General features: G+C 51.2%; 1 protein-coding gene across 5 annotated transcripts in view; it reads right to left on the reverse strand.

The window, feature by feature from the left end:
- ZNF618 (zinc finger protein 618) overlaps positions 1 to 7420 on the reverse strand; it is a 171222-nt gene extending 163802 nt beyond the window's left edge. For all 5 annotated transcript variants that reach the window (XM_062207711.1, XM_062207709.1, XM_062207713.1 and 2 more), the window contains exon 1: positions 7352 to 7420. In XM_062207711.1, the coding sequence (XP_062063695.1) occupies positions 7352 to 7384 (33 nt within the window). In that variant the 5' untranslated portion in view covers positions 7385 to 7420. The remainder of the gene's footprint in view (positions 1 to 7351) is intronic.
- Between the last annotated feature and the right edge of the window lie 7393 nt (positions 7421 to 14813).

Here is a 14813-nt window from a genome sequence, read left to right on the forward strand (position 1 = left end):
GTCCTTGGGCCCCTGCACCTGCATGGGAGACCCAGAAGAAGCTCCTGGCTTCGGATTGGCGCAGCTCTGGTCATTGCAGCCATCTGGAGAGTGAACCAGTGGATGCAAGACCTCTCTCTTTCTCTCTCTCTCTCTCTCTCTCTCTCTCTCTGCCTCTCCTTCTCTCTCTGTGTAACTCTGAGTTTCAAATAAATAAATAAATTTTCAAAAAACGAAAAAGTGCCGGGGCCACACTGTGTCACAGCAGGTAAAGCCACCTCCTGCAGTGCCAACATCCCATATAGGTGCCAATTCTAGTCCCAGCTATTCCAATTCCAATCCAGCTCTCTGCTGATGGCCTAGGAGAGCAGCGGAAGATGGCCCAAATCCTTGGGCCCCTACACCCGCGAGGGAGGCCCAGAAGAAGCTCCTGGCTCCTGGCTTTGGATCGACGCAGCTCTGGTCGTCATGGATTTGGGGAGTGAACCAGCGGATGGAGGACCTCTCTTTCTCTCTCCCTCTCTTTCTGTAACTCTGACTTTCAAATAAATAAATAAATCTTCAAAAAGAAGAGAAAAGAGAAGAGAAGAGAAGAGAAGAGAAGAGAAGAGAAGAGAAGAGAAGAGAAGAGAAGAGACGAGACGAGACGAGACAAGACCATGGGGCCTTAACAAGACACTGCTTTGGCCAAATGGTCAAACCCAAATGAGTCACTCAAATTCAACTGATCTGAGCAATTTCCAAAGATCAAATTAAATCATCAAATATGCATTGAGCTGCTGCTCTGTGCCAGACCCTAAAATGAAGAAGCCATGATCTCTACCTTCAGGGAATTCACAAATTGGCCAGAGAAACAGAGACACAGACCAGCAACTCTCTGGGGGGCCGCAGAGTTTGGGGAGTACCAGGAGCAGACATGGGGATTAACCCCACCCCACCCGGGGAGGTGGGAAGGGGCTCACATTAGAGGAGGAGGAGCTCATCCTAAGGACCGCCTCGTGGAGCAGAGACGGATGACAGAGAGGGCAGACAGGTGCGGGGCGCCCAGCATGTGCAGAAGCTGAAAGGTACACGGTTCACCAGGATTAAGATTTATGCCTTTTAAAGACTCTGCCACAGGCCCAGAAACAAATCCAGAAATATTCAAAGGAGGCGGAACACCCCGGGAACGAAAGCCTGGAGAACACTTTGACAAGAAAGTCACGTCCTGAGTCTGTTTTAAAACAACCAAAAAAAGTGAACACTTGCCATCAGGTGTTGTCTGCAGGACTCCAATCGCCCCAAATGCACACCCAGTGGCATGTGCTACCCCTTCTAAAAACCTCTGCCAGACTGGGTGCTTGCATTTCATTCAGTCCTCAGACAACCTTTCAAGGTCACGATCATTACCCTCGTCTTTCCAGATGCAGAAGCTGTGGTTCCAAAAGCCGGAAGTGACTTTCCCAAAGCAACCCAAGGCTGACCATGCCATGAGGTTGGATTTCCAACTCTGGCCTGGCTGACCTCAAATTCAGCTTTCCCTTTTGCCAACTGGGGACGACTTTGGCCATTCCTGTGTGTCTGGGGAGATTTCCCAGGATTTCTAAGTTTTCACTTCGGAAATGGAACTTTTCCCTTCTGAGGCCCTCCTTTCCCTGGGACCCCGATCCTCGTCCTAGCAACTTCTGTCCTCTCAGATCTGCAGCCTCCTCTCAGCCTCACCCTTCACCAGCACACAAACCGCCCCGTGTCCTTTGGGAGTTCCTGGCCATCGTTTGGCAATGTCAACTACGGTGTCCTGGCAGGAGATTCCCTTCGGGAAAATTAAGAGGGAGGGGTGGACCCCAGGAGCCAGGGGGAGCTGAATGGGTGGAACCCACCACCACTGCAGGCTGCGATGCCTCACAGCAGATGGGATGCAGGTAGGAAGTCGCGCCAAGCAAAACCAAAAGACCCAAGAGGCACTGAGAACCTTCAGAGGCTAACCAGTAACAAGGACCAGCCGGAACATCAGTGTGGCATGATAGCATCTGAGACGGCAGCCACCGGCCACGCGTGGGGCTCCTGAGCACAGGAGTTGTGGCCACTCAGAACTCGGAGGTGCTGGAGCAGGAAAACACACATCAGATCACCAGACTTCACCCCTCCCTCAAAAAGAATGCAAAATGCCACATTAATAATTTTTCATACGGATGGCACATGGAAATGTCAGTATTGTGGACACACTGCATTAAATAAACTCTATTATTAAAATCAATGTCACCTGTTTCATTTTTTTTAATATACTACTAGGAAATTTAAAATTACATACATGGCTTGTGTTATGCCACCTGAATTGTTTCTGTGGGATAGTGCTGGCCTGATACATTTAAACCATGAGGGAACAAAGAGCAATTCTGGGGGCCGGCGTTGCGGTGCAGTGTGGCCACTGTCTGTGGTGCAGGCGTCCCATATGGCAGCCGGTTCAAGTCCCGACTGTTCTATTTCCAATCCGGCTCCCTGCTAATGCGCCTGGCTTCAAACTGGCTCAGCCCTGGCTGTTGCTGCCATCTGGGGAGTGAACCAGTGGAAGATGTCTCTCTGTCCCCACCTCTCTATAACTCTGCCTTTCAAATAGATAATTTTTCTTTTTTTTTTAAAAAAAAAAGGCAATTCTGGAATTCTGAAGGAAGTGTATGCACACAAAACTGCAGACACACACAGAGAATCCGATGGACACTCAGCCCGGAGAGGAGCTCTCTAAGTCCAGAAAAGTTTCCCCAGCAATTTCAACTCAAGGTGGGGACTAGAAGTCATGGGGACAAGGATGCCGCAGCACCTCCCGAATCTCCAGGTATCACAGGGACGCAGCAAAAACACTGCCTTCCAACCAGCGCCTGCCCTTCCAGCCTTAGCCAAGCCCCACAGGCTGGGGTTGGGGCCCGAGCACCCATGCAACGGAGTCTTCTTCCAGGGCAACCCCTGAGCCAAGCTCAACCAGAGGACCAAACACATGGCACAAGACCCCTGCCTCACCGGGGAAATGAAGGAGAAAATTAAGTCTCTGAGACACACGATGCAGTCCCCCAGTGGTCCACCAGGGCGGCGCACCTGGCAGGAGTCCTTGCATCCCACATCTGCAGATAAAAACAAACAAGTTCCCTTACCTGTGCCCTGTGCTCTAACTCTGCTATTTTTGCTCTTCTATCTTCTATTCTTAAAAAAAAAAAAAAAAATGCTGACTGTGGCTCACTAAGTTGATTTCACAACCCACTAATGGGCTGTAATTTGAGGTCTAGCTGGGGGATGGTAATTAAGAGGTACACGCCCCAATCACGCTCATTCTGCTATCTGGCCATGGCACCCCTCTCTCCAGCCTATGGGAGTCCAGATGTGGCCTCAGAATCCTTCTCAACACAGGGCTCGGGGGCAGCTACAACCACCCAACGAGCCAGGATCACAAATGAAACCCACTGGTTACAAAGCGTTCGTTTCCTAAAAGCAGCACCCCTGGACAGGCTTCGAGGGAAAAAGTGATTGGCCCAAGGTCACGCAGCAAGACCTTGGGTGAGCTGGAGCTCCGGAGGATCCACGCGCAGCCACTTCTGCCCATCATCACCAGGGAGGAGACACGAGTGACGTGAAACATCCGAGTTCACGGCCACGCCAAGTCAGCTTGCACACCACAGCGGAACACAGCCAGGAAGTTCTTCCCCAGACCCACCAACCAGAGGGAAGGAGTCTGGGCTGAGAGACGGCGGCATGCCAAGGGCTGAGTCAAAGTGAGAACTGCGTGTGACATCGGAGCAGCATCAGAACTGCCATTGCTGTTTACTTTCGAGGACCAGACAGAGGTCAGCCTCACACTGACCAGCCATCCTCTGTGGCTTCCCTTCTATACCAGCAAGTTCACCTCCATGCAGGGCTGAACATAGAAGCAAACCCTTTATCCTAGCTTGGGCCCACGTCAAGCTATAAAGCAGGCCCTTGAAATTTCAAACCTTATTAGAAGAGGAAAAAAAAAAAAAAAAAAAAAAACTCCTTAGGCAGAAAAGCAAAACATTAAGTAATAAGAGTCTCCACTGTGAAACTAAATATAAATGACCCTTCACCAAACTAACTCAGCCCATCATCAAATTACCACCCCTCAAGTCCAATTTGCCACATCTTCCCCCCAATATTGTGAGAGGGTGGCGAAGCACATACACAAATCAAAATTAGCTCCTGTCTCCAGTTCTGGTCACACCGGCATCTCAAACAGGAGGTGAGAGACAGGGGGCCCAGGCAGACCTCCATCCAGAGGGGGACACCCATAGAAACAAAAGGAGACTGGCCCCGCCCCCGCCGGACCAGCATGCACCTCTGCTTCCTTTACAACAAACATGACCAGAATAACCAATTTAAAAAACAAAAAAGCACATCTAGGAAAACAGAAATGATTTTTCAATTTCTACCCACGGGTTCCCTAGAAACCACAGACGAGAAAACAAAATTTCTGCAAAATGGATGAGAAAGACTCTTGAGTTGTGTGTCAGGAGATCCAGGCCACACAAAGGGATATGCTGCAATTATTTTTATTCCTGGCACCAGAAATAACCTGTTATCTGCAACCCTGAGTTGTGCTCAGTGGCCCCTACCCCGAGCCACCCGGCCCTGGCCAGGCCTCCCGCCTCACAAGGTCTCAAGAGCCCCTTGGAAATTAGAAATTCCTTGACCGTCCTAGGAATCGGCCTAAATAATTCAACAGAAAAAAAATTTAATTATGCTATTTAAAAAAAAAAAAAAGCAAGCTCATTCCAAATATGTCCGAATGTGGCCAGTCAGCCCCGAAGGATTTCATTACTTAAAAATAAAATAAAATAAAATAAAACCTCCCAAATGCAATGGCGATGATGAGAAATGTCGAACCTTGGCCACTGTGGAGTGTGAGTCACCGCGTTCCTGTCCCCTTAGAATTCCCAATTTCCGCAAAACTGGGTTGGGAACTTATGACCTGGGGCCACTGATTCTTCTGAGACCAGCACAGGGTTTTGTATCCTTGCCTAAGGGAACCCTCCACCCATAGGAGCCCACCCTGCAAATATAACCCACAGAATCCTTCTGGGCCGGAAAAATCGCAACTTTTTTTTTTTTTTTTTTTTTTTTGGCCCAAAATCTCCAGCAAGTTCAACCAGATACTAATTTATCCCAAGTAACCCTTCACCTTCCGGTGAGCACCTTTTTCTCACCTGTCAAATTTCAACCGAGTCAATATTGGCTTTCTGAAAAAACAAAAAAATTTTTTTCTTGTTGTTGTTTTACCTTCATTTGATTCATTTTGCAGTCAAGAATTCCACATCAAATCCTGCTGTCACAGATGCTTTCATATTCTAAACACAGGTACCCTTGCCTTTGGCTTTTGTTTGTAGTTTTTTTTTCCCCCTTAAAAAAATAAATTTTGCTGCTAAAATCAGCTGAGTGGGAGTTTTACCCCAATCCTTCAGCAAAATGTCTCACCAGGAAAGAGGGTTCCGATTCAGAATCCCTGTGCCTTGCCCCCTTCTATCTTCTTTCTTGTTAAGTCAGTAAAATTTGTGTTGTTTTTTTTTTTTTTTGTGGTCACAAAATCCTCCCCCCCAAAAAAAAGAATGATGTAAGCCAATGGATTTTTGCCCCCTTTCAAAGTCATCAAATTTGTTACAAATACTCAGTGTTAATGAACTACCAACTCCTCCACATCACAATCAAAGAGGCCTGGAACCAATCTGGATTTAAAAAAAAAAAATAACAAATTTTTCAAACTGGAAGAGTGAACAAGACAGAGAAGGAAGAATTTCCTCCCCACCAAGGATTCCTCAACCCTTGTCTTCATCAACTGATTCGGTTCACGTCATAAAAAATGAGCTTCTGTGAATCCACTGTTAGTTTTTTCATAATAATGTTAATTATGCATATCTTATTTTAATGGCGGTCTCTCCTACAAATCTGTGGGCTACTCAATTGGTATACTGGATGAATTTACATTTTTTCCACTGAATATTGCTCAAAAAAAGGCTCCTGGCATTTTCTGGATAAAACAACAAGAAAGAAATGCCTGCACCTTTCAGGAAACAAAATCAGAAAACAATCTTAATTATTCCATCAAAACAAAACACACAGACACACACACAGACACACACACACAAAACCCAGTAAATGCAGAAAAAAGAAAGGCAGAATTTCACTCGAACTTTTCCAGTTTCTGTTTTTCTTTAGAATCTTGAGATTTAAAGGCAGCAAAATGTAAATGCAAAATTAAAAAAAAAAAAAAACTACAATTTTTGGGTGTGTCCAATGGCAACATTTTAGGGTCTATTTTCTCTTTGAAATCCCTCCTTCTTGGGAATAGAAAAACTTTAAATATTGTCAAATGGTGAAATTAGTCTTTTTTGCCCGCTGAGCTACCCAAGTTCCAAATTACAATGAAGTACAATTTCTAATTGCTTCATAAAGCCAATTCTCCCAGTTTTCCCTAAACTCAACGATCTCCCTCCTTTCCTCATTCCAATTAGTTTTTTTCTCAAACTAAAATGACTTGGGCAGTCCAGCTGACTTTGCTTTTAGGAGGTTTTTCCCTTTTTCCCCTTCAAGAACTGAATTCATTCAAATTCCAGCTTAATTTTCATTTACATATTATCTGGATTTGGCTTCAGAAATAAAAATTGTGCCCACGTTCCTGGAAAGATCAAAGGGGAAATTTTCACCCCCCAAAAAGGAAAAAAAAAAGAATCCCTTCGCCCTCCACTGCTTTGCAGGGCAAACTTTCGAAAAAATAAGAAATAAAAAATATTTCTTTTCAATTTTAATTTCTTTTTTTATTTACAAAATAGTATCCTCTAGGTGGCGTCGTTTTAATGGGAAAAAACTACCGTTTGAAGAAAAATTAGAAAAAAAAAATTGAGAAAGGGAAATATGGCCTTAAAAAAAATAAGATTGTAGCAAAGACGGGGGGGGGGGCCCGAAGGAAAGCCCTCCTGGGGGGTCGTCGGCGACCCCGAGCGCGGACAGGGTCGGGGGAAATTGCCAATTTGAGGGGGAGGGGGGAGAGCTGGAAGGGGCTGCATTTTTGCAAAATGTGAATTGTCCAAACTGAAATGGCTGCTCTGTCCTTTCGTCGCTTTGTTTTCTGGGCTCCGGTCCGAGCCCGGGGCTGGCGGGGGCGCCGGCTGGGGGCCCGCCGCGGCCCCCCTCGCCACCCCCGCCCCCCGCCGCAGCCCGCAGCGCCCCGGGGGGGTGCCCCCCGGACCCCGAGCCCCGCGCTGGCGCCCACAAAAAGCCCGCAAACGCGCCCAGGCACTTTGCATTCTGCAAATCTTGCAATGAAGTGGCGCAGCGCCCCGGGCCCCGGCCCCCCGAGGCCCCCGCGCGGTGCATGCCCCCCGGCCCCCCGTCGTACCTGCGGAGCCGCCGCGCCGCCCGGCTGGTTCATGGGTCCGTGCGGGAGGAGGCGGCCCCGGCGCGTCCTGCTCCTCCCGGGCCGGGCTGCTGGTGCGCGCACAATGCCGCCGCCGCCGCCGCCGCCGCCGCCGCCGCCGCCGCCGCCGCTCCCTCCTCCGCCCGCCCCGCTCAGGCCGGGGGGGCGGGGGCGCGGGGGGCGCGCGGGGGGGGCGCCGGCCCTCGCCCCCCACCCCCGGCCCGCTCCGGCCGCGCCGCCGCCGCTGCCGCCGCCGCCGAGCCGCCCCTCGCGGGGCCGCCGCCGCCCCCCGCCGCCCTGCCCGCCCCCGGGGCCGGCCTCGCCGCGCGGCCCGCGAGCTCCGGGCCTCGGCCTCGGCCTCGGCGCCGCCGGCCTCCGCGCCGCACACAAAGCCGGCCGGCCCCGGGGCGCGCCCGCCCGCCAGCCCCCCGGGCCGCCGCACGCCCGCCCCCCAAACTTTCCCGCGCCGCGCCCTGCCCTGTGCGCGCCCCCCACGCCCGCCCCGTGGCCTCCAGCCCTTCGCAAATGTCATGTGCACGGTGGGAGAAAAGTTTGGGGAGCCGGCTCCTGGCGGAGCGCAAGGGGTTAATAGGAACTCTGCACCCCCCTCCCACCCCCCCAAAAAAATGAGATGGATTTTTACATAAAAGTTCTGCAGAGCTGGCCTCGTGGAAGCTTGGCAGGCGGACCGGGAGTGTGGCTGTTGGCCCTGCCACCTCTCACCCAAGGGGATAAAAGTTTGGGGAACCTGCCTCCCTGTCAGACGGGAGGGTGAAGGGGACCCTTCCTCGCCCCCCAGCCAGACCGATTTTTAAAAACACGGATTTGAGGATCTGCTTTTAGGTGAAATGCCTGCGAAGTGACTCTTTGGTCCTACCCCTGCCCAATTTAAAAAAAAAAAAATCAGGTATGTTTTTAAAATAAAAGTTGGAAAAACTGGCCCTGTTGCAGAACCAGAGCAGGTCAAAGGTTAACGTGGTTCACCTACATCCCCCAGTCAAGCTGACTTTGAAGTAGTTGCTTGAGAAAGTTGCCTCTATGTGGAAACAAGAGGTGAATGAGAATACTTCTTTCCAATATCCTGAAAAAATCAGATTTTTTTTTTTTTAATTTGGAAAGCTGCCTCCTTGTGACTTGAGAAAGTTTGGAAGGGTTTTTTTGTTTTTTCTTTTTTCTCACATTCCCCCCCAAAAAAGTTTAAATTAAAAGTGTGAAGGACCTGCCCTGGATGATGACAAGAGAGATACTGGGTGTTTCTGTATTCCCCCAGGCTGGCTGAGGTTTGGAAGAAAAACCTGAAGACTTTGCTCCCGTAGCAGACGCAAGGTGCACAGGGATCCTCATCACTCTCCAACAGAAAACAAAGCAGGTACGGGAAAAAAAAAAAAAAAAAAAAAAAAAGCATTAAACAGGTGTCTCTTTTCTGTCCCGCCTTAAAAAATCGAATTTGTTTTAATGTTTAAAAAACTGATCAATATGAGACAGGAGGAATTACAGAAAAATCTCCCCCTGCAACCTTCCAAATAATTACTATTTTTTTAATGCTTCCTGTGCCTTAGGAGTGAATCTGTGGGAATTTGGCTTGGGTGAGTGGCATGGAATTATATCTCCCCACCACCACCACCACCACCGCCACAAACACCCAACACACAAGAAGTAATCTAACTAACTTCTTCCAACCTCCCAAAAGTTGGAGAATCATTGAAAATTAAAAGTTGCTGTTCCTCTCCCCTACCAGCCCAGCAAGGAAGTCTCTGGTAGGCTTCCACAGACTCTGCCAGCGCTGGTAAGGATCAGGCAAAGAGGGGAGTGGGCAGCCTGCAGAGCCTGGTGGAAGTGGGCTTCTGCGAGCCCTGGGCATTCATGCTGGCCACGCTACTCCCTACCCACCTGTCTGTCGTGCACCATGTGGCCGGGGCCTTGTTGCCTGGACAGGTGCCCCAGGTTTGATGTTTCTCCGGCTCCCTCTATGTTTGAAGGTTTCTAGACACTTGTCTCAAGACCAGGCCCCCTCTTCTGCCTAGCAGAGCTAAGCCTCATCTCAGGCCCACGGAGTCTCAGTAACCAAGCCTCGTAAACACTGACCCGGGGAATCAGGGAAACTTGCTGCCATCGCTAGTGACAGTGAGCCCTTACCGTGTGCCAGCCGCATGGTGTCTACCAGGGCAGACACAGCACAAGGACAGTGGCTTGCAACAGCCCTTCTCAAACTCCAGCGATCCCATGGCCACCGGGAGGGCTTGTGTCAATGCTGGGCCCTACCCTGGAGTTTCTAATTCATTTAGTCTTTGCGAAGAGTGGAAAATTTGCATTTCCAACAAACTCCATTACTGGTCTAAAGATCCACCTTTTTAAAAAACCACCGCAAAATGATGCCATCCGCAAAGTGAGCCTCGGGTGCAGGAGAAGACTCCAGGAAGACCCTGCTTGAAGACCCATTGGATCTTGATCAAAGAACGGGGCCTCACTAGAGCAGAAATTCCAAGATGTGGTCCTTATATAAGTTCCCTTAAGCAAATTATGTCTGTGTGTGCATTTAAGGGGAGAGAAATCTCTGGCTTGCACCAATTGCTCCAAAAAAGCCGGTGACCCCAGCCTGGAATGCCTCTAGGCCCGTACAGGTCTTCCCATCCTTCCCAGTCTTGTCTTTCTGGAGTCCCTGGCAGCCCTTCTGTTTCCTCACTGCCTGCAGGCCAGCGGGGTCCGGGTCTTGTCGGCACCATCAGCCCCTCCCAACAGGAGCCCCGAGTACATGCAACACCACCAAGGAGGCGTCTGCTGCCCAGGGTTCGCAGGCCTGCCAGTGGCCTGTCTTCTTCACTCTGTCCCAGCTGAGGTGGAAGACTACGCTAAGGGGACGTCGGCTGAGCCGATGTGCTGCTGGCAAAATCTACTTTGGAAAAGAACTCACACATTTCTCAGACCCTAGTGGGAGCTCGCTGTGCGATTACCCCGAGCTGGTTCGTCCCTGTTCCCGGCGGGTTCACTGAGTATAGACTCAGGACGCAGGGGACTTGCCAAACTTTAGGGTGTCCTGAGGACCTGCCCAGGAGTGAGGGGGCTCTGGTCCCATCGGGTGCACTCTGCGCTTATCCAAGCCCCTCATTTGCAGAGTGCAGGGATGCTTAGACCAGCATGGTTGAGGAGATACAAGATGAAGAGAAGAGGCAGAGGAGGTATCCGATTCTCTGAGAGACCAGGGGGCAAGCTCAGGCCTGCTCCGTGATGCAACCAACTCCATAGTAAGCATTGGCCGAACGGCCGGGGTCAGAGCTGCAGGTGAACAGCAGCTCTCCTTGCGGTCATGGCATTCAGTAGGGTCTCCGGCTCAACTTGACCTATCCAGCTTTATAAAATTCTGAAGACGTGTGGCCTTCCCGTGGCCGGCCCACTGCCCCCAGGAAAGCTAGGGGGCATCCTGTCAAGATCTCAGCCCATGAAGTCCAGTCCCAGGTTCGACTCTGGCTCTGGCTGTCCCTTGCTCCCTGAGCTCTCCGACAGGTGACCCATTTCTCCTTGCCTCCTTGTCCTCATCTGTAAACTGGCCCTGGTGATGCCACCTGCCACCCAGGGTGCTCCTAGGAGTAAATGAGGAAACACACGTCGAGTCTTTAGGAAGTGCCTGCTGCAGAGAGAGCCCTCCATCCATGTCAGCGCGAGGAGCCACAGTAGACCCAGGACGCCTGCCCCTGGCCCTTGCTAGCCGTGTGATCCCCACCTCATGGCATAATCTCTGAGCCTTAGCTCTATCTCTGGAAGACCTACCAGTCTTATCCATACCCTTTTAGTTGTAATAAACAGAACTGAAATCACACTAAATTAAAAAAAAAAATATTAAATTAGGGTGTGGATCACGGCTCCCAAGGGCAGGAAATGCAGTGAAATCTCAAGGGATTTGGAGCCAGGGACCAGAAAAGTTTCCCCATCACTCTGGACCCCAGGTCTCTTGAGGTCTCCGCCCTCATTGGTCCTTCTTCCCCCACTTCCCCTTTCTCTCCAGCCTGTAGTCTCCATTCCTCTGGACGCATGGTCAAGTTGGTGGCCCTGCAGTTCTCCCAGTGTCCACAGGTGTCTCTGTGCTCTGATCCAAAGTCTCAAGGCAGAGAGTGTGATTGGCCAAGCTTGGCTCAGCTGCCACCCAGAGCCAATCATCTGTAACCAAAGGGGTTGCTGGGTGGAGCCTGGGCACATCCCTCAAATGTTGCTCCTCCCAGTGGGCTGTGACAGTTTACTGAGACCAGAGCTGCGACGGTGCCTCAGCCAGGGCCTGGTAGAGAAACACTCCAAAGATCCACTTGAGTCTGGCGTTGGCCTAGTGGTAAAGACCCTGCTTACCATGCCTGTGTCCCATTTGGGAGTGCCTCGCTTGGCATCCTAACCCAGATCCTGATTCCAGCTTCCTGCCAATGTACACCCTGGGAGGCAGCAGTGATGGCTCAAGTCCTTGGGTCCCTGCCACCCAGGCAAATGATCTGGATTGAATTTCTGGATGCTGGCCCTGATGCCAGCTGTTCTGGGCATCTGGGGAGTGAACCAGTGTATGGAGGCTCTCTGTCTGCTTACCTTTGAAGTTAAAAATAAAAATTTAAAACAACACCAACAAAAGCTCTGTTTCCCCTTGCTGTGGTCTGGTGACATTTGGGGAAACCAGGAGTTAAGGATGCTGAGGTAAGGGGCACACATGTCAAGCTCGTGTCACAGGCAGGTGAGGTTCAGAGACCGTGGATGCCCCAGAAGAAGCCCACCTAGAAACTAGGGGCGTGGCTAAAATCTGGCAGGTGCGCTTGGTGGAGAAGATCCCTTTAAGGTAACCACTAGTCTGTCACGTGCACAGGAAGAAGGCAGGGACTTGGCTGAATGAAGCCTTTTCCTCAAGTTGGGTTTCTTTCCCTTCAACCTAAAAAATGAAGAGTTCTTTATGGCCAGCGCTGTGGCATAGCAGGTAAAGCCACTGCCTGCAGTGCCGGCATCCCATGTGAGTGCCAATTCAAGTCCTGCTGCTCCACTTTAGATCCAACTCCATACTAATGTGCCTGGGAAAGCAGCAGAAGATGGCGCAAGTCCTTGGGCCCCTGCACCCACATGGGAGACCCGGATGAAGCTCCTAGTTCTGGACCAGCCCAGCTCCTCTGCCTTTCAAATAAATAAATAAATCTTTAAAAAAAAAAAATGAAGAGCTCTTTCACAGCAGGACAGCCAGGGAGACGTGGACGGCCTGAGTTACTACCCAATGGGAAAGAGCTACACAATCCCATCTATGACATTCCTTAGCACTGTGTGCAGCAGGCCGACAGCATGTCCCCATCTGATCAACTCCTGAGGGGGGCAGAGGAGGTCCAGTCACCCCACTTCAAGGGTCAGGCATTCGAGGTTCAAGTTCCTTGAGCAAGCCAGCAAGTGGCAGCCAAGGCCGGCTCTCATGTGCTGCTCTTCCCACAATGCCCTGCTGCCAGTGATTAGTGATAAAAACCCACAGATTGTTGAAGTCATCACACTTTTGCTAGGAAATTTTCTTCTTTCCATCATCTCCTTCCCCAGCCCCACTAGGGAGAAGCCAGGAAGGTGGTGGGATCAACCAGCACCAAGTTATTTTCTCAAGCGAGTCCTTGCATCTTGTGGGGAAGCTGCCAGAGAAGCAAGTAGCCAAGGCCTTGACCATCCATCAACCGAAGAGAACCCAGCCCCGGGACGGACAAACAGAGCAGAGACATCAAGCTGGTGGCCCAGGTAGGGAATCAGAATGGAGGCCAAAGCTCAGCAGCCTGTCCCCGGGCTCAACAGCAGGTGCCTCTGCTGTGCTGCTGTGTCCAGCACATCTCCTCCGCCCAGTCTCTGAAGCTGCCACCGCACTGGGCCTGGAGAAAGTGGAGATCATGGTCAGGAGCTCATCCAGTCTCTGCAGTTAGACCTGTGTCAAATTCCCCCTTCCCGTGTGCCTTAGATTGTGACATCAGCCGCTGTACAACCCTCGGATTTCTCATCTGTAAAATGGACAAAATAAGGTGCCCAACCCGGGGTTATTTAAAGGCTTGACTCATGTTTGCACTCAGCACCTGGTAGTTATGATCACTAACCCCAGACCATTTCCACTTTCACAGAGAGGAAAGGGGGAAGCTCAGGCGGCCCTGGGGTGGGGCCACAGCTAAGTCACCTCATTTGCGAAGGGGGCAAAGCCAGCATCGAGGGCATGTCTACGCCCCAAGTGCTGTGCCCTCTGGGGCAGTACACCTGCTTTTAGTTCTGCTGGGCCTCAGAATGGAGATGGGCCCAGGCAGGGCAGACGCTGGTCCATCAGCTCTGGGGAGGCCTCACTTCCGTCCATCTTTCTGCATGAAGTAGCCTCGTGAGTGGGATGAGTGGAGAGTGAGGCGTGGCATAGACCCAACTGGGCTCCCGTCCCAGCTCGTCCTGTTCCAGCTCGTGTGAGCCTGAGTGCTTTATGTCACTGTCTCTGAGCCTCAGTTTCCCTAACTGTTAAAGGGGGATCGTGATGTATACTAAGCTGCATGCTTTATATGAAGGTTGGGATAAACAATGAATGTGAGCACTTAGGAGCTAGTGGTGATGATACTAATCGCAACCAGGATCTCAACAACTTCTCTCCGCAAAACTGTCCAGGGGGTAAAATGTCTCCAGGGACAGCCTCAGGAGGGAAGCTGTTCTGTCATGACCCCTGCATCCGGTATCTCCAGCACCAGATGAGGAGAGTGAGGCACTCCAAGGCCTGGGGGAAGTTTCCTTTTCCAGGAACTGGACAACCTGGCAACAGGTGCCTCCCGATGGGCACTTAGTCTGAATTCCTGCCAAAGTTGCATAACCCAAACCTAATTACGAGGAAACATCAGACAACCCCAGATGGAGAGACCACCTCAACACAACTGCTCTGACCGGCACCACGGCTCACTATGCTAATCCTCCGCCTGCGGCGCTGGCACTCTGGGTTCTAGTCCCAGTTGGGGCGCCGGATTCTGTCCAGTCCAGCTCTCTGCTGTGGCCCAGGAGGGCAGTGGAGGATGGCCCGCATGGGAGACCAGGAGAAGCACCTGGCTCCTGGCTTTGGATCGGCGCAGCGCCGGCCACAGTGGCCATTTGGGGGTAAACCAACAGAAGGAAGATCTTTCTCTCTGCCTCTCTCTCTCACTGTCTAACTCTGCCTGTCAAAAAAACAAAACAAAACAAAACAAAACAACAATACGTGGGGGCCAGCGCTGTGGTGTAGCAAGTAAAGCTGTAACCTACAGTGCCAGCATCCCATATGGGCACCAGTTCAAGATCCGGCTGCTCCTCTTCTGATCCAGCTCTCTGCTACAGCCCGGGAAAGCAGTGGAAGAAGGCCCAAGAGCTTGGGCCCCTGCACCTATGTGGGAGACCTGGAAGAAGCATCTGGCTCCTGGCTTCGGATGAGTGCAGCTCCGACCATTGAGGCCATTTGGGAAGTGAACCA

The sequence above is a fragment of the Lepus europaeus genome, chromosome 12, assembly GCF_033115175.1.
Source record: "Lepus europaeus isolate LE1 chromosome 12, mLepTim1.pri, whole genome shotgun sequence".
NCBI lineage: Eukaryota > Metazoa > Chordata > Mammalia > Lagomorpha > Leporidae > Lepus > Lepus europaeus.